General features: G+C 35.3%; 1 protein-coding gene across 1 annotated transcript in view; it reads right to left on the reverse strand.

Moving 5' to 3' along the window:
- Positions 1 to 25,899, reverse strand: part of c24h8orf34 (chromosome 24 C8orf34 homolog) — a 91,322-nt gene that overhangs the window by 38,069 nt on the left and 27,354 nt on the right. The window contains exon 7 of the mRNA XM_058765638.1: positions 16,722 to 16,888. Within this exon, the coding sequence (XP_058621621.1) occupies positions 16,722 to 16,888 (167 nt within the window). The remainder of the gene's footprint in view (positions 1 to 16,721; positions 16,889 to 25,899) is intronic.

A 25,899-nucleotide genomic window follows, 5' to 3' on the forward strand; every position in this document is an offset into this window, starting at 1 on the left:
AAAAGATTTATTTGAATTGCATACAAATTGAATTGCTTATTCAATTTGTTTAAATTTCATTGAAATTATTTTTTTAATGTTTAAAAGGTCTCTTATGCTCACCAAGGCTGCATTTATGATCAAAAATATAGTAAAACAGTAATATTGTGAAATATAAGGCCTAAATAAAAATTAAGGTATTTGATATATAAAATGTTAATTCATTTGGATAAACTAATAAACCTATTCTTAAAATGTGATGCATATTTGTCAGCCATATGGAACAGATTGAAAAAAAATGTTGCAATAAAAAAAAAAATCAAATATCATGGCATAGTTTTTTTTGCATATTTTATTTTATTAATGCTTTATTTATATATACCTTTTTTTTTCAAATTGCTTAGAATCAACATAAATCTGTTCGTTTGTGAAAACAATTACGTTTATACCGTTAAAAAGTATAAACATGATTATAATATCTAGCTATGGAACTAGCAATATTCAGTTAGATAAAATGTATAAGATTGAAAGAAACTGCATTTGTTGATGACAAATAGGCCTAAATAAACCTGGTCATTGTGTATTTAAAACATACTCATAAGAGACATAAGAGTCTTATGCCCGGCTCACACTGTGCGATTTTTAAAAGTCCTTTAGGATTGTACTTGTCAGACTGTACGAACATGATGATCATGTCACACTGTGGGATCTCAGTCGTCATTAATGTCAGACTGTACAACAGTCAAGACGCGTTAAAAACGGGTGCACGCAAGAAAACTTGTCCGGAGTTCTGCATTATCACGTTCAGTGACTGCACTGCATTGCACGCGGCGCTGTAATGTTGGCTATCATTAAAAGTATATGAATGGTGGCAATATCGGCGTATTTAAGAAGAATAGTGCAAGCAGCCCTACACACCCACATGAAAACAGCAACGCAACCGGTGTTTATCATAGCAAAGGCAACGTATCATATGAATTCCGTGAGCGGAGGACGAGAGCGCCAGAGTTTATGCGGTTAGAAGAAATCTCTAGCATTAATTCTGATCATGGCTTATCTTGAAAAATGGACACAGTTTGATGTTCGTCGTAGGAGGAGTCACACTGCAGGACTGTGTGCCAAATCTTCTGACACTGCCAGAAGAGGTCAAATTTGATCGCAATGGCCATTAATCGGCTGTCGGTGAACATGTCAAACCAGCGATCAAAGACTACAGATTTTAGCCGATTATAGGAATCTTTTAGGATTTTCAAAATTTGTTTCAGACGACCAAATCGTGACCAAAATCGCATAGTGTGAGCCGGGCGTTAAATCACATACTTCTCACGACAGATTCAGGGAAACCCATGGCTCTGGTCCTCTTAGATCTAAGTGCTGCATTTGACGACCACAACATTCTTCTGTCATGCCTGGAGTCTTGTGTAGGACTTTGTGATACTGTCTTACAGTGATTTCATTCTTATTTGTCAAATAGGTGTTTTACTGTTCAATTGGGTCATCACTCATCTACTATCATTTCTCTTGGTTGTGGTGTTCCACAAGGATCAATTCTTGGGCCTGTGTTGTTTTCCCTGTATTTGTATTGTGTTTTTTATTCATTGTAAAGCACTTTGGTCAACCTCCGTTGTGTTTAAATGTGCTCTATAAATAAACATTGATTGATTGATTGACAAGTTTATTAGTACTACAGAAATCTTACCCATTTCATTTATGTACGACTCGAATCAATGCATTCTCTGCACTCTCCCAGGTTCCAAGACATATATATATGTTAAAAATTTAGAAAGACTGGTCTGCAGGTTTTTTTTTTTTTGGAGTTAAAGCAGGAAATAAAATCAATGTTGTATTTACCTCCTGCTTTAACTCAATGAAAAAAAATTTAGAGTGCAGACCAATCTTTGTACATTTATGTATGACTAACAAATATGCATCACATTAAGTTTAACTGTGTGTTTATATTAAAACGGCATAATCCAATTGAATCCTACATCTTAAATGTATGCCCTTTTTTGTGTGTATAACAGTCACTCTTTCAAATAATAGGAAAAACTGTGAAAAATCATTGGATCATATTATCAATGCAAGTTCACTTAGCGTTTTCTATAAGGGGCTCACTGCACAAGAAACTGTGCTCATAAAAACCCACCCTAATTAATTAGCCTTCCATTGGAAGTCTTTCTGTAAGTGTTTTCCCACAGAGCTTTGGCTAATTTCTTCTTTTATGTGGGCTTAAAGCTACTTGTTTCACAAATGAGCCAATGCCCAAGCCAGAAGTGGACTTTCAGACTTGGAATAGCCTTCATCGGCCTGACAGGGATCTGAACTCCTGCCATAGTAAAGCAAGAGACTGCAGAGTGGGCTTTTCTTCTATTCCATTTGGAAAGAACTGACGCAGAGGGAAACAAAGGTGTCTGCAGACTCTTTAAACGGTACACTGCCATTCCTTAATAAATCTGCCAGGACTGCCGATCCAGCAAAGCTGCAAAATAAAGCATGACATGAAGACACAAATTACATTGTGATTTGTTTGAGTCTTATCAGAGAATTTAGAGCCTGCCGACAACGTAAGACAAGGAGGGTGGTGAGGCTTTGAAAATAATCTTGTTAACGATGCACTCAATTTAGTCTGATGTATTTTAATCCTTTAATCAGATGGACAGTGTGAAAAAAGTGGTCATTATCCTTTGCTGACTTAATGTGTTGTACAAAAAAACCCTAAGTTGGCTCCATAGGAGGCATTGTAAACATCATAGGGTAGCTCTCAAAGGGCTCATCCACAAAGCAATTTAATCATGATGCCTCCTAAGATTACTACTTTTGCAGAATCGCAGAATCGTATATATCCTTCATAGAGTAAACAATCCCAATAAGCAATGAAATAGGTGAGAAAATCCAAGATGGCAAACAATGCTAAGAGAAATATTTATAAATACACACTAATAATCAAAAAATACAGTATTATTGCGAACAGGGCCGACCTTTGGGCAGAGGAACGTGATCGTGAACTGACCGAGGGGGACACAAATCCCCCCACCCACCCCGGATCGCAATATGTTTGAGAAATTACATTTAACACAGCAATTAAAATATTAAGTGACTTTCAAAAAATGTATCTGAATGTGAGGACAAAGGTAATCTACACGTAACAGAGGAAATGAGCATGCACAAATATCCAATACGATAAATGAAAAATATAAATCTAATAATCTCTGACAACCAATGATGCCAATATTAATTATAGTGTAATACTGAAAATATTATGTCAAAAATCTGTCCTTCCAATTATATCACAATAAATAAATAAATAAAAATCATAAACCAGGTAAAAATACTGACTACGTAACACAAATGTGGTTTCATGTATATAAACAGATCTTAACACCCGGCCTCAAAGGCAGATGCAGTAAACAGCTCACTAGGTTTTAGAAGAGACCTAAATGCTTAATGCAAAAAGGGCAACATCAGTCGTCAGCCAAAACTATAAACGTTTATGTCTGTACGTAACCTGGGGCCCTACAGCATAAACATACTGTCTATTGAGAGTCACACTACAAAAGAGTTTTGTTTAATCTCAAGAGCACAGCGTCAATATGAGTGTGTGTTTGCAGCAGTCATGCGTTACTGTAGTGTCACTGCATACCTTCAGTGTGGAATAAATCAACTGCCGGGGATGCTGAGCCCCTGGAGAGAGGTGGAAAGTGTTATCCAAACAAAGACAGGAGTGATGACAAGGAATTTCTGTCTGTAATTGTTCGCACCAACCAAAGCAATGGGCCAGAGTGTGTGTGAGTGTGTGTGTGCGTGCTTGTTCTAGACAAAGTTTCCATGTAGTTTAATGCATCAAAGACAGTCTACACAAATGATTGTGGTGTACGTTGAGGTTGTTAGTCACTATTTGTATCTCCTAATTGAATGAAGTTCTTCAGACTGTTACATGAATCCCACCAAAAGTTACATACATTTATTTTTTTTACATTTTAGAAGATTTTAGAGATGTAATTCCATAATCACATAGCCATACCACAGTAAACTATAATAAACGCAGACTACGCAGGCAGACATGACGTTTCCCGATTTACTTCAAAGTTCTCCATGGGTTTATGTTCCATCTCTAGCTCGTAATTATCTGAGCCGGGTAATTGACAGAATTCGCTGTCGAGAAGCTCTATTGACGTCTCAGACTTTACGCACTTTCCGCATTTGTGTTTCATTAAGACTAAAATGCTACGTTCCAGCACTGTGGTTTAGTCCTCACAGCACTTTGAAGTGAGTGGGGAAAGCACTTTTGTTATGCTTTGTAATGAAAACAATATTTTAACTACGTTTATAATTACGGACCCGGGTCGCCCCTTTCGTTCTCGAAAAATACTTCTGCCTACCACGCTGCAAAAAATTTCACGTCTGTCATGGCGAGCGGTGATAAATGATCTTTCAAAGTTTATATCTTGAGTTAATGAAAGATGGGATTAAGTGGAGTTACACATGACGCCGAGGTTGATGAGGACTGGAAGACTCTGAGGCGCTGATACTTCTTGTTGGCACACACTCTTGTTTAAGTATTAATGACTTAATCAGTTTACGTACAAATCACAATTGTAAAAACTGTTTGTTATATTTTATGAATGAGTAATTATTAAAATCCATTGCAGATATGTGTAATGTTGCCACCTGCTGGTCAGTTATAATTGATACATACAGACGGTTCTTTGGTAATATGTTGAAAAGAAGACATTAATCACTCCAAACAGATAACGTTTACTAAAGCAGAGGTTTACAAAATTTTAGATGCCAAGGCCCCCCCAAATTCAATGATCCACTGAACCATTTCCTAAAATATAAATGCAGCTATTTTAAAACAATTTTTACTGTGTTACGGAGAAAAAGGTATATTATCAAGACAATATGTTGTTTAAATAATTGACATTTACATTGTCATTGTGCTAAAGCCAAAAACATTTAATATTATCTGGAAATTTTTACTTATAAAAGCAATATATGATTTAATCATATTATATTAAAATATATTTTCTATTGTGCTTTTCAAAATAAATACACTATACAATTTATGCACTATAGTTAAAAAGTTTGGGATTATTTTTTAATGAAAGAAATAATTATTTTACTTAGCAAGTATGCATTACATTGATCAAAATTATCATGGTTTAAAAAATAAATAAAAATAAGCAACAACTGTTTTCAACATTAATAATTTCCTGTAGCTCAAATAGTAGAGCATGGCGCTAGCAACGCCAAGATCATGGGTTTGATTCCCAGGAAAGCAAAAGCTGATAAAATGTAAAAAAAAAAAACTGTAACTTGAATGCAATGTAAGTCGCTTTGGATAAAAGCGTCTGCTAAATGCATAAATGTAAATGTAAATGTAATAATAATAATCAGAAATGTTTTTTTGAGCACCGAATCAGCATATTAGAATGATTTCTGAAGGATCATGTGACACTGAAGCCTGGAGTTATGTAGCTTTGGCATCACAGGAATAAATTATATATTATAAATAAATTATATTAAAATAGAAATCTTAAATTGCAATACTATTTTAAAATATTACATTTTTACTGTATTGTGTACTGTAGTTTTACTGTCTTACTGTATCAAGTAAATGCAGCCTTTGTGAGCATCAGAGACTTTTTTGATGCTTTTTTCTGACATTTTTTCCTGGACCACAGTTTGAATACCTTAGCCCTAAAAAAAATCATTCATACAACTGTCAGACATATTCAGCATCTCCTGATGGTAAAGGTAAAAAGAAAAACCTCAAAAAGCCAATAACTCATTCAACAACCCCTACATTTATTCTGCAACTCCAGCATACACACCATGCTCGACTGCAAAAATGCTTGACTGTTGATAGCAGAGATGATGTTCCTGTTATCACACCATGAGGACCAAGAAACAAATCCGACGAACACAGACACACACAAACTCTCAGATAAAACCTACAGGGGCATTGTGTGTAGAATAACATTATCGCAAGATTACAAAACAGAGCATTCATATCCACAACGCCTCGACTCAAACGTGACTCACTATTTGTTACATGTCTGATTTTTAGATATACAGTATTTATTGTTAGGTCTATGGGTTCATTCTTACAATACATCATAGTTTGAGGTTTTCCCTCTACTGTAAATCCTCTAGGGGTCTGTGGTTTACATCATACTCTCACTGGATCTTTTCAGCTGTCATTCAGTTTTAATAAATGGCTCACTGTTGCCTACACAATCAATCATTGAGCTGTGGCTTGCAGTGTCTTGGCACAACTGCACACGATTAGGTAATGCATCTGCAAGTGTGTGGTAAAAGCCATATAAGAGCAATAATTTTTCATGAGGGACTTTTTCCCCCTCTTATCAGTGTATCAAAGATAGCATATAGTTGCCACAGCCAAGCCTCCTTCATATGAAAGATTGAAGATCACTGTAATTTACACCAGCATGTTCCATCATCACTGGCATCCCTGACAAACACTGTGCATACTGGATACAGTGGTGCATCTCTGTTATTTATTTACACCGTCACTAGGGTAACTGTTGTGTCTCCGCATCCTGGAGAGAGTTCTTGGCGTCAGGGAAGAGCAGAGAGTGGCGACGGCTGCCAAGACAGGCTGCCATTACATCACAAACAAAAGAAGTGCCCTGATCGCTTAATCCACTGCGATCACACCACATCTATAAAATACCAAGAATTAGCATCATCTGGGGGGTTAAAGTGAAACCCATCAAAATGATAACCCGCAGCTTTGCCATAAAAAAGGATCGCGTAAAACAGGATTAATCGCAGCATAATCAACAAGAGTCTTCTTAAAGGCAAAGTATTAAAATACTTTCTTCTATGCTAATGTGAAGGGATTCTAAATGCTCTACTATAATGTAGTCATTTATATAGGTTAATTTGTCAGAAATGACGCACTTGCCTCAGTTGTCCTCACAAGGCTCATGCAAAAATATACAGCGTGACCAATGTAGTCTGATTTAGTCTTATAAACTGGTTCTTTTTAGGGAATCAAATCAAAGCACTTTTCTGTGCAGTCCCATTCACAAACAAATGATTCGTTTTGAGCTTTAAACTCAAGAGGTTGTTTTTACTGAATTAACATAGATATAGATAGATAGATAGATAGATAGATTTATCTCACAATTCTGACTTTTTTCTCAGAATTGCATGAAATAAACTCACAATTGCGAGTTAAAAAGTCATAATTGTGAGATATAAACTCGCAATTCTGAGAAAAAAAGTCAGAATTGTAAGATAAAAAGTCGCAATAACCTTTTTTTTTCTTTCTTTTTTTGTTTCAGTGGCGGAAGCGGGCTTCCATAAATATCATTACAGTTTTCTATTTTAATATATTTTAAAATGCAATTCATTCCTTTGAAGGGAAAGCTGAATTTTTAGCAGCCATTACTCCAGTGTCACATGACCCTTCAGAAATCATTCTTATTTGCTGATTTGCTGCTCAAGAAACATTCTGATTATTATAAATGTTGAAAACAGTCGTGCTGCTTAATGTTTTTTTTTTTTAATGTTCTCAGGTTTCTTTGATGAATAGATGGTTCAAACAAACAGCATTTATTTCAAACTAAAATATTTCGTAACATTATACGTGTCAGTTTTGTTCAGTTAAATAAAAAAAAATCTTATTAACATTTGCATGGCATCTAATTATTTTTACAGTTCAATTCGATAATTACTGTGTCCCAATAAAAACACAGAAATTACAAGCTACTGATAACTCTGCTTATATACAAATCAGTCAAAAACCAATAAACCAAAACACAATATTTCCCACAGCACTTGGAGATTCCCCAAAATTCCTATATTTTCACTTGTTTTTATTGTCAGCCAAACCAACAAACCACACTTGAGAGATTCACGGCTGCTATGTCATCTGGGTCTTTCTGAGCGAGACGAAGTGGGTGTCTCAGATACGGGTGGGCATCCAGCACGAGAAGGCTTCATCCCCCATGAATCCCTCCATATGTGCATCACCCTGCAGACAACTCCAACTCAAGATCTGTGTGAAACCAGTGCACCATTTATCAACTCTGTCTCCTCACCCCACATGAACACCCCTTCATAAATTAATTTCTAATGTTTGAAAGGTGTCAGATGTGACCTGACTCATATTCAGAGTCTATACCAGATAAAAAGCTGCCACCACAAAACCCGAAACCCTAAACCCTGGCAGAAATAACTTATTCATCCCGCCGACTGGCCACAGCTCAGACATGTAAAACAACCTGAGAATAGATCTACACTCTTTCTTTTAGTCTCACTTACACACATCTGTCAGCGCTAGCATTGACTAGCACAGCAAAAAGGCAACCAGTGTCCCGTGAGCGCTCTCTTCAAACATCATTTACTGTAAATGTGCGGCTTCATCTGTATCTTCATCAAGTTCACGAGGCCATGAAAGTCATAATGGCAATTTTTAGTGTTGCTCTGGCATGGGAGAGCACTGATGTCTTTGGAAAAGGGTTTTCTACCATGTTGGTTTATTAGCTAACCAAAAGACAACAAAATGCTGCCAAAAACAGGGTTTTGCTTCAAAAACCCCATTTGAAGAGTTGAAAATGTGGTTGACTGTGTGCAGACGGTATATGATGAGTGGCCCCACATGTATTTATCTCATATACAAAAGTTGTGAGTCATTTTCCACTGAGACTGCTTTTGTTTATTGATTTGTTTATACAAAGAACTTATTCTTTAGTGTCAATAATCCCAGAATAAAAGGAGACTTTGGGTCGGCAACCGTTTTATGACTGTCATATATAATTTTCCAGATAACTTATGTCATATTTTTGTAACCCTTTATAAATAATGTTATGTCTTTGTCAGCAAATGCACTTTGGTTAATTTTACTTCAACAGTTCAAGCAGTTCAAATAAAGGAAAAAATAACTATGATGTCCCTCTAGTGGTAAAAAGATGACATTTTCAAAGTCAAACTATAATAGTAATATACAGTACTATGTCTAATAATAATAATAATAATAATAATAATAATAATAATAATAATAACAATAACAACAACAACAACAATAATACCAAACGTAAACTAACATAATATAATTTAGTAATTAATACTAAATGTTATATTATAATTATATTTTAAAAACATGCTACCCATTAATGATTAATCTGACAAAAATAACTGATCAATATGCATGAATAATATAACTGTTACCACTGAGTAACATAGCTGACACGTAACAATTAAAAATGTAAGTAAGTAAATAAATAAAGGAGAAAAATTTAATTTAGAGAAGAACAGTTAAGAAGTTTTTCTCAGTTTTCCCTGAAGCTAAGTTAAACAAACAAACAAACAAACACGAACGAACGAATGAATGAATGAATGAATGAATGAATGAATGAATGAATGAATGAATGAATGAGAAAAATTAAATTTAAAGAAGAACAGAGTTAAGAAGCTTTTTCCCTAGAGTCAAATAAAATAGAATACAATAAAATAAAGTGATGGGATGGGATATTTTTATATAGTACAGGATGGACAGATATATGGAATATTACAAATATATGTACTATATTAATAATACATATACACAAAAGTTCAAAAACAATTTAAATGTTCATATAGTTTGGCTTGGAGGACAAAATGTATGATACAAAAAAAAAAATTGATACAAAAATATTTTATATATATATACACACACACAACTCATAAAATGAACTTATTAATTGCTAATGAAACTAGCTCTGATGACCAGTCAATGGCTGGATTAATGTATAGAATATATTGTAATATCACATACCTCTATATATCGTCAGCAGATGCAAGCATTAATTTTCTGTATCCTGTATATGCTTTTTTGTTTCTCAAAGTGACGGTAGCTGCTGACTTGCATTTTATGAATCACAGAGGTCTACACTTTCAGCTAAAAATCTTCTTTACTATAATATTGAAGAACAAATTATTTTTATCATCTCGGATGGTCTGAGGGCAAGTAAATTAACAGCAAATTTTCATTCTTGAGTGAACTATCCCTTTAAATCCAGCCTCAGCTGAATTCGAGCACACCTAACGTTCACAGCACTAATCATTACTTATACAGGATGACTGTATCAGTAACATTTAACAAAACTGAACTTTTACCCAGCTCTGTCGAGAGAGAAAAAAATGCAGTTAAATTAAACATTGTTTCCAACGTTTGAGTGATATGAAAGCATGCTCTACCCTACTGGTAAAAAATTTTTATAAAAAAAAAATAAATATATATATATATATACACAGGGATGAACAGAATTAAGAAGCTCTCCTCAGTTTTCCCTGAAGCTGTGTTATATTAAAAATGAATTTCATTACAGTTTTACCAAACTGCTAGAGGAACAAGACAATTAGAGCAGCTCAGCGGCTGATTCCCTCAAGTGCCCAGTCAATATGTTCAGTAAACAGCCTGAGCAGCACCTCCACTGAATGCATGATAAACTGAGGGAAACCAGTGGGCTGAAGACATCAGGTACAAGATTTACTCATTAGCATAATTACACTCTTAAGAATTGCGTTAATTTCTTTATAGAGCATTTAGCAAGGTGGGGAGGGGGTCTAAAACGCAATTACACCGTATTTTCTCCAGAGACACAGACATCAGTGACGGATGGACTCAAATTATTCTCACAGCAATGCTGCACATACGCGAAAGCGGTTTATGGCAAACAGGAGGGGAGGAGAGGATCGATGAGAAGCTTTAGAACAGAACAATATTGTCAATAATACAGTTTAAGAAATGCTTCTTGGATCTCCACCACTAGAGGTCAGTATAAGCACATACAAACTATAGATATATAATTTGACATGGGAATGAAAGGGACAGATTTGATACCAAATTCATAGCTAGACCCTACTACAAGCAAACAGAGAAATTTTTACTGTTTTACTTGTAAAAGAGAAATCCTGACTGTTATATGTCTAAATGTTGTCAATTCATCTGTATTAATATTAATGATAATGCTAAATGACATCCCAATATTATCAGCTTACACTACAAGTCAAAATTTTGGAATAATTATGTTTTTTCTTTTTTCTTTTTTTTATGAATGACTTTTAAAAATACGTCTGAACAACTGTCAGAAGAGTTGTGCTGCTTAATATTTTTGTAGGGGAAAAAAACAAAACTTTTATTCAGCAAGGATGCATTAAATTGAAAGTAAAAACATATATAATGTTAGAAAATATTTGACTGGAGACTGGAGTAATGGCTTGAAATCATGGATGAAAATTTACATAAATATATTATATATACAATATAAAACTTATATATAATAGTTATTTTATACAACCTATACTCCAAATAATAATAACTGATGTGAAGTAATGATTTTGAGTAAAGACTACTAATGTAAACTTGATTTGTCTACTGCATCCACTTAAGGTCCATTGTTTATTCAGTTTAATTTGTTTAGTTTCATTTCAAAATTAAGATTAAGGCAACGGGTTTCCACACAATCAACAAATTTGGGTTAAGAGTGTAACATCTCCTTACATATTTAAAACTGTATGATCAGAATAAAAGCTACAATGTCTCTCATCAGATTATCTGATTATCTTTTAATAGGAACACATTTGTATTCTGATGTAATATTGTTTCCAACACAATCAAAAGGGATTAATTAAGCACATGATAGTGGTTGTGACCTTTGCAGCTCTCTGTGATGATGCTCTAATGAGACTGAGGGTCACACTGTTGTCTGCTTTAGGTCAGGAGGGACCACGGGACTGACACAAGAAATGAGATCCAGAGACGCAGTGTCTCACTCCCGTCTCGATGACTCTGTCCCATCTGTTCACTGTTCGTCTGACATGATGTTCGATATGAGTGATGAGCCCATGCCACTACCAGACACCAGGAACTCCATCAGCCTGCAACTACTGAGAGCAGTTCATCTGAGAGCCACATATCCTTATATCTCTCGCTCTCATCAAATCAATATGTCTGTAATCATTTGGAGTAAAATATGATTTATATGGCTTTTTGTCTGCACACACACTGTTACAAAACATCTCTGAAAACAGTATCCAATATCTATTTAAAGCACCAGAGCAAGAGCTCCACAGTAAGAGGAGAGTGTTTCCTACTAAGCAGAAAATAGCGATGGGAAATGAGGCATAGGCCTCATTTACATTAATTTAAATAATACACTGATGTATTATTATTACTACTACTACTACTACTAGTACTACTACTAACAGCACATTTCAATAACATATTGGGGAGTTTAACCATCTTGTCAAAATGAATGTGCACTTTAAATATTAAAGAAATATGTTTAATGAAGTGATTGTAACATTCACAATATTTGATAATATTTTCTTTTTTTTTTTCCGAAATCACTTCATTAACCATATTTCTTATATTTAAATTGCACATTCATTTTGTAACATCTCTTTTTTAGATTATTTGACTGCCAAAAGACAAAATAAATAAATTAATTAAAAAATTATCCAAGATGGTTAAACTCCCCAATATTATCTACATTAATGTAAATGAGGCCTATGCCTCATTTCCCATGGCTATTTTCTGCTTGTTTCTATTTTCTGCGTGCATGCGTGTGTGTGTGTGTGTGTGAGTGCGTGTGTGGAGACATTTACCCATGTCCCCATATTTTAAAAGGCTTATAAATCATAGAGAATTCGTTTTTTGAGAAAGTAAAAATGCACAAAGTTTCCTGTAAGGGGTAGGTTTAGGTGTAGCGTTGGTGTAGGGCGATAGAAAATACGGTTTGTACAGTATAAAAACCATTACGCCTATGGAATGTCCCCACAATTCACAAAAACAAACGTGTGTGTGTGTGTGTGTGTGTGTGTGTGTGTGTGTGTGTGTGTGTGTGTGTGTGTATGCTACATTGCAAGGACCAAATGTCCCCACGAGGATAGTAAAACCTGAAATTTTTGACATTGACGAGGGTGTAAAAAATATTAAAAATAGTAAATGATGTTTATCTGAAAGTGTAACAATGCACGGGTTTTCTGTAAGGGGTAGGTTTAGTGTTAGGGTTGGGTTGTTAGGAGATAGAAAATATAGTTTGGTCAGAATAAAAGTAATAGAAGTCTATGTGAAATGCATTGTGTTGCCTTCTTAAGCATCACTAAAAGTTTTCACCTTACATAATAGTTATGTATGAGTCCCCCAATTGTCCCTCATGTGAAAAGATGGATCTCAAAGTCATACAGTCACTGTTGGAAAGGGTTCAAATATGCAGAAAATGCTGTAAAACCAAAGAAGAAGAGCTGGAGGATTTTTCTGAAGAACAGCAGGCAGTTGAATTGCTCAGGACCAACAAGGGACTCATGAACAACTATCACAAAACAATGACAGTGGTGGATCATCCAGGAAACGACTCACGGTATTAAGATTTAAGGGTATGTAAACTTTTGAACAGGGTCATTTTTATAAATTTAGTTATTATTTTGTCTTGTGGTGAATATATAAACATCTGTTATGTGAAATAGCTATCCCTCTTATTGTGTTATAAATTTACATGCCCCTTGCAGAATATGCAAAATAATATAAAATTATAATTTTGAGCACAACTATATTTAAGGAGAGGGATAATCATATTTGAAGGTCCTTGGCATTAAAAATGTGGAAAACCTTGTCGATTGCACATTATGGCAAATGTAGTAATATATATACTGTACACTGTATAATGTGCACAGTGTACATAATTTGCTATGTACTGCAGAAAAAAAGTACTAGTAGTGTAGTAGTATAGCATTCTGAACATAGCCATAGACATTTTCTTTTGCAGTTATTGGGTTATTGGGGTGCTAAAGGGGGTAAAGAGTCTTTCTAGCTGGCACTCAAGTGAGCTTCTTTAATGACGACAAGTGCAACTGGAATCTTTCAGAGAGCTCTACAACATGCTCTCTCGGTCAAAGAAGTCAAACTAAACTTAATTAAGTGGGAGTTTTAATGAACAATCACTAATAGTCACAAGAAAAGACTCATGGAATGAAGGAGAACAGAAAATGGTTGTTGAAATATCACTAAAGTATTCCCATCCCAACATCCCAGCTCCGCACGCCCTCTCTGCTGCTGCCTCAGAGCACAGAAAATCTCATTATCTCCCAGCATCCTCTGCAGGAGAAAGCCTCAGTGCAGCAGTTCAGCTCACCAGGTCGCTGCTAACAGACACACACAACCAAGGGCACACTGCGTCCCACAAAAAGAACAAAACGAAATCAGCCCCAGACAGCTCTCTGTGTGGAGTGTCAGAAGGCAAACTCTTTACCCTCGCATACAAAACAAGAACACAGTCGGCACTTGATGAAAAGCTTCTTCAGTATCACTTTCGAGAATAAACGCTGATGCTTGAAAAGGTTATTTAAAGGGATAGTTCGCTCAAAAATGAAAAGTCTCGTCATCTTTTGTTCATCCTTATGTTGTTCCAAACCATTCTGTGGAACTCAAACGTGATAGATATTGTAGCATTTCTAAGTCGCACACAATGAGTGGAAAGTGAACAGGAAAAAAGATTCTGAAAGCACAATAAAAGTGGTTAAAACAAACAACCAATTTTTAAGTTATTATTTACTCAAAAACTTGCCTTGATAGTTTCGAATTAGAGCGATGGTCACCATTCACATTCAATGTATGAAAAAAGCAGCATGAACTTTGCACAAAATATCTCCTTTTGTGTCCCACATAAGACATAATGAAGGATTTAAAACAAAAGGAGAGCAATTGATGACAGAGTGTTCATTTTTGTGTGAACTACCCTTTGCAAAGAGAAGTACGCGTTAGTATATCTTAAAAAGAACACTTATTATGTAAATATTACAGTTAATGTTCTGTTTTTTGGACACTTAATTGCATGTAACTGAAATAAACTGCAAGTAAATGAAAATGTATTATAGCTTACATTTATATTAAATACAATTTTGATGAACTTTAAAATGTATGTGTGTGTGTGTGTACATTTTAAAGTTCATTAAAATTATGATGTATATGTGTATATGCATATACATTGGTGGCCAAAATTATTAGAAAAAAAAAAAAAAATGGTTTCAAGTCAGTTATTTCTATCTTTTGCTAGTGTGTCAGTAGGAAATATGTTTACATTTCCAAACTCTCCAAGATGCTTCAAGAAACTTACCTGAAAAACTATGTGCAAGTGCACCTAGGGCAAAAGCTGCTTTAAACGCAAAGGATGGTCACACCAAATATTGATTTAATTTAGCCAATAGAAGTTAATTGGTAAAAAAAAAAAAAAAAAATCTATTCATGACATTACGTTTGACAACATTCATTTTGACAGCATTCTCATTTTACAGCATTTTTACACAAGTGCCTAAAACTTCTAACAATACTGTAGCTTTGCAGGTAGGTCTCTTGAAGCATCTTGGAGACGTTGGCACAGTTTCTCCAGACAGACTGGATGATGATCAGATCAGATCTCTGTTTGGAGCCCTGGCTGTTGTCAGACTACTAAATGCTTCTTTTGCACAAGGATATCCCTTTAAAAGTGTTTTGAAATTAAGTTAAGTCATAAATTAAGTCCTGCTTTTTACAAACAGAAACACTTCTTATATTCAAGCTTTAATTTTATTCACATTTGAAAGTGGCAGATTTGCCACATGCAAGCACAGGTTGTGTTTTGTGTGGGAGGTGCTGGGTTACGTCTTACACCCATGCAGGGACCAACCTGCTAACACCACAGAGCTAAACTGCTACAAAGCTCTGGTACCTGAGGGGTGGTCTGGCACCGGCACAGAAACAGGGACTTAGGATGTCACGCTCATGTAATCACTGGAGGATAAATCATAGTGATTCATAGGGATTCTAAACATAACAATCTGTTGAGAATAGTATAATACAATCCACAGCCATTTGTCCTTGTTTTTCAAAGTATACTTTAACGACTGTGCTGTTTGCTGCTGTCTGCTTATCAATCTATAAACAGCGGTCTATAATCGTATATATTGTGTTACTTTGGTATTATTTCTATAATATTGCAGTATTTATTAATATTTTTAATTAGCTTTTATTTCTATATTTTCAGTTTTCATTTGAATTTTAATTCAAGTTTTAGTAATTTTATGTGCATTTGTCAATTTGATTAGTTTTATTTAGCTTTATGTTTATTTCAGTATTCATTTTACTTACACCCATAACATTGTTGTTTTAAATAAATGTGTTTCATTGAATATTTATATTTTATACTATTTCAGCTTTATTTCAATTACCAAAAATGGTTTTTAATAATTATGTGTAACTATTTAATAGTTATAATAGTTTGACTTAACAATAGTGCAACACTGATATAGTGTAGTATATGTAAAATATATTATAGTAGAATAATCTGAAAAATTATCAACAACAACAATTGATGTGTTTACATAGCTGAATCTTTTGTGCAAGATCATTTTCAGCACAATTACTATCGGATTACACCCAGTCTTTTAATGCCATTCTACTAATTCATAATACATATTACAAGAATTTTATAAATAATATATGCTACTTGTAAGCTCTCTCTCTCTCTCTCTCTCTCTCTCATGAAAATATGAAATCTTAGTAACAGTGCACATATGAGGAGATGTGCTTCAGCAATCAAAAGGCATTCAGGACACAATTTAGACCACAGATGATGCTTCAAAATCAGTGGTGATATAAGCAACAAACATGTAATTGTGTTTGGGTATGCGTGAGAATATGATTGCTGTAGATTATGAGGAGGAATATCTGTGCGTGTGTGTTCGCTCATTACCCAGCAGCTCCATGGCATCATCCTCATCTTCCATCTCATCTTCAGTGACTGAGGGGGCCGAGTCAGGCATGGAGTCAAACGAGTCCTGAGACAACATGGCTGCCAGAAGTTTCTTGTGATTCTGTTGCTGCTGTTTCAGCCCTTTACCCTTAGTCTCCATTTTCAGGCTGCAGACAGAGAGAGGAAACTGATTAGAGCTTTAACATCTAGAGCAGTGGTTCATTTGAAGAGGTCTTAAACAATATGAGCTAGCTTAAATTTTACAAATTTTAATTTCTAGCTCTGGAAAAATCATGCCAATTTTTAAATCATCGATTAATAAAAATGCCATAGACAGAAACACAACATCAAATGGTCAAGAATGCTAGTGAGGAATAGGAAATACTACACCTATGTCATGTTCATCTTCTAATAAGGCTTCAGGCAGGAAGTGCTGTATACATTCTTCTCCATGTAATATTTATGTATTTGCATAATATTTACACATTGTCTCTTCTTTATATATATCTGTTTTTATACATCAGAATGTCTCACAGCAGGTCTGTCCTTCAGTTTGAATGGGTCTCAGCTCACTTTCAGACTGGCATCTGAACAGGAGTCCATCATTCACCATCATTCTCAACAATCACTGAGCTGTAATATCCTTCTATCCTGAACTTTATATGAGAAAAAAAATAGAAAACTGACTTAAGATCAACTGAAATCACAGGCTGTTCTGTCAAAAAAATTCTCAGTCATGTCAGCAACAAACGTCACAGTCATTATTCTCCAATCTTTCCTCCACAATTAACTTCTGCCTAAGAAGTCTATGCGATATGGTAGTGTACTGTTCACTCATAAAAATAAAGCTTCTTTATTGGCATCTATGGTTACACGAAGAAGCTTTATATCATCCATGGGCAGTTTCCATTTCACAAAAAAAGTTCGTTATAGTAGAAATTATTAAATATATTATTAAATGTATATTTAACTATATTATTAAACTATATAATACATATATACATATACACATATATATATATATATATATATATATATATATAATAACTATATTACTAAAATGTCCTGTGCAATAAGAATAATAATAATTTAAAAAAAAGCCTTATTTTAAGAACGTTTCACTAAAAGGATCTTTGAGGAACCCAAAATGGTTCTTCTATGGCATCACTTTCCACTTTTGGAAAGATTGTATGTCAGGAAAGATGCAATACCATACAATTTAACTAAACCACACGTGCAATCCTAAATCTATATGAATATAACAAACATGAGAACAAATTTAATAATGTACTTTTATCTATATCACAAATCTTTAAATCATTAAAATAGCCAATAAATAGGGTTCACTCCTGAGCCAAAAATACCAGATCAATTATTCAACGTTAAGCAAACTGATGAAGAAATAAATTGAATGAATAATGAACATATGCTGAACTTCGCATGCCTATACTGGCAAAATTATTCCCAAGTCTCAGTGACAAATAGCGACAAAAATAGTCTGCAGACATTTAATTTGATTGTTATCTTAATGGAATAGCATTATTCACTGATAATCGAAAGGTTAAGGCCAAAGCAGAGCTTTTTTTAATATCCTGAGTTGAACATTACTATGCTAATGGCTATGCTAATACTGCACATCTCTCTACTATAAATCATTTAGCCCTTTTCACCTTTTTTTCCCTAATTGGGTGTCACTCAGCCAATTCCCAACTCTCCAGTAGTGTACTACAGCGTCAGCAATGCTGAGACACATGTCCCCATGCTCATAAACATTCATATGAGCACATATTTCGATGTATGAAACAAGAAGAAACAAAGAGTATTCAGAACAGATACTGTATACATTTTCACTGTATTCTGCATCGCATGGAAATATTTTGTAAGCCTTTTGCTGTTTTTCACATTAAATGATCAGGATCAAGACAATACTGTACAAGCCAGATTTTAATCTGAAATTCCCACATGAGCACTATAGCTCAATAAATAATAGGTCACAGCTAAAAACAAAATTTAAAAATTCAGCTATGTAACATTGTACAAATTTGGTGTACTGTGTAAATACCATGGCATATAAATAGATTAAACTGGTAATTAATTCAGTACCATGGTTCTGTTCAAATGTCCACTAGTGAACATGTTGCCATTATGTATTTTTAATGTCACTGTTTTCCAATGCAAAGTATTGTTATTGACCTAGAAATAAAGCAAAATCTTTCATATTTCTTTCTCATTTAATGTCATAAAGTTCCCATGTTTTCACTTTTGAACAAACCCAAAACCTACAGAGGTGATGGAACAAAAAAAAAGACACGAAGAAATATTTCAATGCTTTTGCGTTCTCTCGTAAAATGGTTTGCGAAGGTCTGCGTCCACTTACAACACTTTTGTGTTTTGTCGCAAAACACTTGTGGTCTCCCGCAAAACGTTTGCACTCTCTCACAAAACTTCTACTGTAGATTACCCCAATAAACTTTTCATTTGCTCACAAAAATGCCAAGTTCTGTCATGAAACTCTAGAGATGGTGCAGGCTGATGAGTCCTTAATGTAAACTGATGATATTAAGTGAAAGTGAAAGTGAAGTGACGTGGCCAAGTATGGTGACCCATAATCAGAATTTGTGCTCTGCATTTAACCCATACAAGTGCACACACACACCGTGAACAGCAGTCGGCAGTTTGGTGCCTTGCTCAAGGGTCTCACCTCAGTCGTGGCATTGAGGTGGAGAGAGAGCGCTGGTTATTCACTCCACCCACGACAATTTCTGCAGGACCAGAGACTCGAACCCGACTTGGCACAAGCTGATTGGTTCATGTTGCTTTTGCAGCCAATGAGCTTGCTGCTTTTCATTTAAATGGCTGGTTAGCATTCACTAGAGCAGGGGTCGGCAAGTGAGTTTGGCATCGGGCAAAAAAAAAAAATTCACCACTAGATGGCGGGCCAGAACATAGTCAAAGAATAATTTAAGAAATTAATTGATGAAAAATGCAACTAGAATTGCCTGTGACAGACTTTTACAGTGTCTTTTGTAACTGGTAGTGAGCTGTTACTCTGTGTTAAATCTTGTAGTAAGTCTGTCATTAACAAAAAGCCACTTTTGTGTGGCGGTGTCTGGCAGAGTATGTGAACGGAGTGGAGCGGCAACAATTTTCCCTCCACACTCCAAGCATTTAATAATCACTCCGCTTCAGCTCCACTCCAGGTTCACCATTTCCCACTCCCGCTCCTCTCCTCGCTCTCTGATATCAGAAACACCGCTCCGCGTCTAAAGTATTTTAGTATGTTTGAAATACCACAGTTCTGTTCATAATTAAAAAATAAAATAACAGGAGAGTTTCAAGGTGGCTTATTGGAACACTAGTGTTCAAACTTTTTTCCTACCACATGACAAGCTATGGTTGTCAGCATTAAAGGGTATAACTGCTGCAAACTGTTGTTTGTCATGAAAATAACAATATGCTTTCATCAGTTATTTTACCTATGGATCGATGCATTTCTTACAGATTTCTGCTCATTCAAAATCAGATACAGATGAAGTAGCACTGTAAGATTACATTTATTTGAATGCATTATTGAGAGAGCGACTGTGTGTGAATAAGTGTCGTAGTACTTGTTTAAATCATGCTTTCAGCTGAAAATATTCAGTATCTAGAAGGAACAAACTAATTCCTTGAGAACCACGAAGCTCCGACTTCTGGCCCAGTTCTGGCCTGTTACCGACCACTGCACTAGAGCATTTCAAAGAGCTCAGAAACCCTCCATCTTCCCCAGCTCCACCTGTATAGATCTACTACGGGTTGTTATACATGCTATTTGTTCAGCAGCAGTTTGTCTTAAATACTCACAGCACCATATCAGCATATGTACTGGCAGTAGCAAGTTCCTGTATTTGCTTTGCAGCAGCAATAATCTACAACTACAGCAATAACCAACAGCAGCAGCAGTGTAGCAGATCTATTCCACCAAGACCAAATACATTAACATTGACATATGCATTACCATGCTAAAATCTTCCCAGATTTGTCATGATAGAAATGTTTGCGTTCTGTCACAAAGCATTTGTTCTCTGCTGAGAAACTTTACATTTACTCACAAAACTTTTGCATTCTCTCGCAAAATGTTTGTGCTCTCTCAGAAAGTTTTTACTGTATACATTCCCCCAAGAAACTGTATATTCACTCAAAATTTAGCTCCGCCAATAAATTTACATTTGCTCTGAAAACATTTGTGACTGAAATAACATTAGGCGGGAGGCAAAACTATATTTCAATGCTTTTGAGAACGGATGAAATGTTTCTCTGTAAACGCAATACTTTTGCGAGAAAATGCAAAAGTATTGAAATATACTTTTTCCTATCATCTTGTTCATGTCCCTTATGTTCGAATTAGATTATTAATCATTAATTTGAATGATAATTAATAATCATTAATTATAAATTATTATTTTTCAATGCAATCTCAGTCTTTTGGAACCCTACTGTAATATATTCAAATAAAACTAACAGACTATCACAGTAAGAGTACAAACTGATGAAAGCTCTGAAAACAAATATGCTATTCATTCTGTGGGCAGAGAGCTGTATGAATTCATCACTCCATTAAACCTCTATGGCACTACATTAATTGTTTCATGCATAGAAGAGCGAAAAAAATCATTTTCACAATAGCATTCAGCCCACAATATCTCAATCTAAAAAAACATCCACAGTACAGGACCCTGGTAGAGTTTCACATTAATACAAATGTTACTGTAGTGACAACTCCAGCTCAGTCTGGCTTAATTACACAGAGGTGGAATTAGTGACCTGATTTATCCTGTCATTTCACTTAATAAGGCACTTGTTCTAGTGGAGGGGAATGTGGTAAACAGAGTGCAGTGAAGCACAGCCGATACAAATAATGATTTAGAAACAAGCTTCATAAATGGAAACATTCAATTTACTCATTTCTGCTCCTGTCATGCAGAAGAGCTTGTCTCTCAGATGGGGCCTGACCAGGGTTCAAATCATTAGACTGTTTCAAACAATGAATCTGAGGCTGCGCTACTAAAATAAAATGAAAGTGAGAACGTATTGCTTCAGATGAATGCAATTCAATGAAACTATGTAAGCCCTTGCGTGGGTTGGTATGAAGCCTTGTTAGACAGAACTAAAGTTGTACTGCTGCCGCGTTCCTGTGGGATGAGAAACTCTCCACAATGTCCTCCTGGCAGAACAGATTGTATCCACAGAATCAAGACCACAAAACCAAAGCTGAGAATGAAGTAATATGGAATAACCATGATGTAAATAGCTTGAAATTACACAGGCCACAAGGGCCACGAGGAGTCAACTGGCTGTAAATGTAAAAGCCATCCAAGAGGAATGGAGGAAGGGTGACCTGAAAAGTTAACCAAACAAAACGCTGCAAATAGGTCAGTATAATAAGGGTGATGCATGTCATTCTCAATCGGTTGCTGACAGAAACCTCAATATGCATCAAAATGCACATGGCAAATCTGTGTTTTAAGTACAAATGATTTGGGAAGTGTTATGTAGTAAGTGGGAAGTGTGGTGAGTGCAGATTCACTGATCGCAGGTCAGCTGGTGGTTTAGTAGATGCAGCTTTTACAGATGGCAGTAATACACAATACTCATTAACAGTGAACTCTCTGCCTCCCCTCTTGTATTTGCATATATAATGGATACTTTGTTTACGTAAGACAAGCAAAGCCTGTAAAATCAAATTTTCCTGAACTTATTTTTGTAGCCATGATTTTATTACCTTCCCTCCAGCAAGGCTTAGAGTATAAATAAGTAAACACTGAAATTGAGAATTGTAATCAGTTGTAACAACATTAAATAACTAAATAATAATAATAATAATAGTTATTATTATTATTATTATTATTGTTGTTTTTATTGTTATTGTTACAGTAATTATAGTTTAAATTTGAATTTTTGGAACTGACAATGATAATTCTAATTGATGCAAGAGTTACCAGATGATAAAAAAGGGAAGAAAGTGCTGTTATAGTCATGATCTACTTTTGAATTAGAATTACAAATTTCTCGAGAAAAGACTCTGGTTGCCACCTACTGGTTTAATGATGCAAGCTTCAAAAAGAAAAAAAAAGAATGGATCTTTAAAAAAAACTGAACTAGTCTTCTTGGTCAGTAGAATCAAAAGATTTAAGTCCCTGTTATTAATCCAAATAAAAGAAAATCATGCATGCTAAGTTCTGCATCCAGGTTTTGTTCTTTGTTTTTTTTTGTTTTTTGAGCCAGTCACCTGAGTTGTAAATGCCATGTGACTAATCATTCTGTAGCTGCTGCAAATAAAGTCATTACAACACTAAATATCTGATGCCACCACAAGAATAGTGGGATTGACTCCCAGCCCTTAATCAAAACTAAAGTAGGCACTTTAGGGGTTGCAAAAGTGTCAAATGGTCTCAGCTGAGTATACTGTACATCTGAGCATTTAGGCCCCTTGAATGTCTTTGACTGGATCCCTGCAGTGAGAGTGGGTTGATGGGGATGTTTATGAATGTAAGGAAAGAAGAGCGATGTGAAGCGTAGGAGTTAGATGGAAACGGAAAGGGAGGAGGGTAGAAAAAAGAGAGAGAATGAGGGGGTTACGCTTTATAATATGTTGCTTGTGTGTGAAAAGAATGGGAGTCCCACACTGGGGCTTTATCATCTCTATAATCAGTCACAGTAACCCTTCCCCAGAATCCACCTCTGCCTCCACCTAATTTCCCAGCAGCTTCGACAATCTCCCAGACGTCCTCCACTGTCTGTCTGCAGCGCCTGAAGACTGACAGCTAAGGAGTGAGGAGTGAGGCTGTTCTAGGGTGAGGTTATGAGGAAAAAACAGCGTTTTGTTCCAGAAGAAGGAAGGCGGTGGTCATTATACAAAGCAGCTGCCATTTTCTTCCTCTGTGTCAAATTACAGAACAGGTGTTGAAAACAGCCCTGCTGTGCTTCAACACGTGTGTAGGGATATTGAGAAGATCTGTATCCCCTGCTCATGGAGTTTTGGACTTGCAGAGTCATGTCTTGAATGACAAAGCAAGGTTTGGACTAGAGCTGTCAGTTAGAGTGACCAGACGTCCCCATTATCTGGAGACAGTCCCGGTTTTTGTTGTCTTCTCTCCGGAAATGTCAGCAAGTTCAAAACGGACCGCAAATACACAAAAAATGAAATGCCAAACTAAAATGTACTTGCACTGTAGTGATTATTTTTACCAACAGAGGGCAAGCTACACTGATTACTTGGTCATGCGTCACCGCTTTAAACATCAAGAACGTAAACTGGACGAGAGCAGAGCACAATTATCATCAATTATTAAAAGAGACACTGTTATGGGTTTCAGTGTACACAGGAAACGCTGGGGTATAAAAACTCTATAAAAACACCATAACAAGGGCTAACAAGGTGAGAATACTGACTATGGAAACAGACAAAAATAAGGAAACAAACAAGGTAGGCAACAAAGATATATATAAGTAGATGCCACATTCGAAAGCTCCAGACACTTCGATGCGTCCGCCATCTTGGAAGGGTCAATATGTCGTCACTTACAATAAAATTAAATGAGTTTTAAGATTACAAAATTGCGCAGCCTCTGGTTGTAAAAACTGCTGAAATTTTAATTCCTGAGGAAATTGGATAAACTTTCACAGGTAGGAATGTATTGGTTTGTGTTTTTAATATGTATAAACTTAATATTACAGGTTTTTAAATGGTGGTAACTTTTTATATTATGTTAGAGAATTTCTTTGTCTTGTTGTATTGTGTTAGTTTAGCAAAATCATCTGCTGAAGTCTGTTGCAGATATAGATAATCATAAATGCGTATAGGGTTGCAGACATACAGGCAACTTGCTCTCAAGTGTTCACTGATCGTCTTTGACTATTCCAATATGGCAGACATCTTTCGTATAGCGACCCATAGAAATAGCCGCTAATAGGGCATCTACCTACACTGTAAAAAAAAAAAAAAAAAAAGAGTTGAGCCAACTTAAAATTTTAAGGCAACCAGCTTCAGCAAATTTTTAAGTTTTCTCAACTTGTCGTTTTAAGTTTATACAACAAAAATTTGAGAATCTCCCACAAAAATAAGTTGAGCAAACTCAAACATCTGCTGAAGCTGGTTTCCTTAAAATTTTAAGTTAGCTCAACTTTTTTTTTTTTTTTTTTTAACAGTGTATACGTATCTATAGTGGCAATGCAACAAGTGAAACAGGAACAAAACACAGGAAAAAAACACAGAAACAATGGGAGCAAAACTATACTTCACAATAAGAGTCCAAAACACAAAGCCAGACAATAACTACACTCTAACTTAATCTCACAATTAGTTGTTGGCTGTGTGTTTTTGGTTCAATAAGAACCATTCATTTAGGAACAAGTATGCCGCACAAATCCTAAAAAGTGAAGCAAAATCATGTATATCGCCATCTAGTGGCTGGCTGCAGTAAGGCCATAAACCCTGCCCTCTCCATGTAAACAAGTGGGATGCAAGCCAAACAAAAATATCAAATTACAATTCAAATATATATATTTATTTATTTATTTATTTTTTTTTTTTTACAAAAGATGGTTTACATCATTTTGGGTAGCTCTTATAACACAGATGCATGTTTAAGTGTTTGTTTTTCTAATAATTTTTCTTTTTATTACATATTTGATGTTATAAAAATGCCCACCTCACAATCATTACTGCGCAGACTCTGGTTCCAAATGACGTCATATTCGTAAGATGACAGAGGCTATGTTTTGGCTTCACTTTTCTATAGTGAAAGTTAGTTTACGTCTATGTTCAGGAGTAGGAATACGCTGGTTGCGCTGTATATTTTTGATTCACTAAAAATGGTTAATAACAGCCATTTGTTCAGGAATTTGGCCGCACTGGTTGCACTGTATGTCTCTGAATCATTAAAAAAACAAAAACATTCATAAGAGTTATTTGCTTGGGAATTAAAGTACACTGATCGCACTGTATGTTTCTGATTTACTAAAAAGAACTGGTTCCTAAAGTACTATTGGAAATACTTGACCGTTCAAAAGATTGGGGTCGGTACGATTTATTAAAGAAACTAGTACTTTTCTTCAGCAAGGATGCATTAAATTGATCAAAATTGAGAGCTGAATGTAAAATATAAATAAACTCTGTCATTTAGTATTCAGCATCAGC

The sequence above is a fragment of the Onychostoma macrolepis genome, chromosome 24, assembly GCF_012432095.1.
Source record: "Onychostoma macrolepis isolate SWU-2019 chromosome 24, ASM1243209v1, whole genome shotgun sequence".
Lineage (NCBI taxonomy): Eukaryota > Metazoa > Chordata > Actinopteri > Cypriniformes > Cyprinidae > Onychostoma > Onychostoma macrolepis.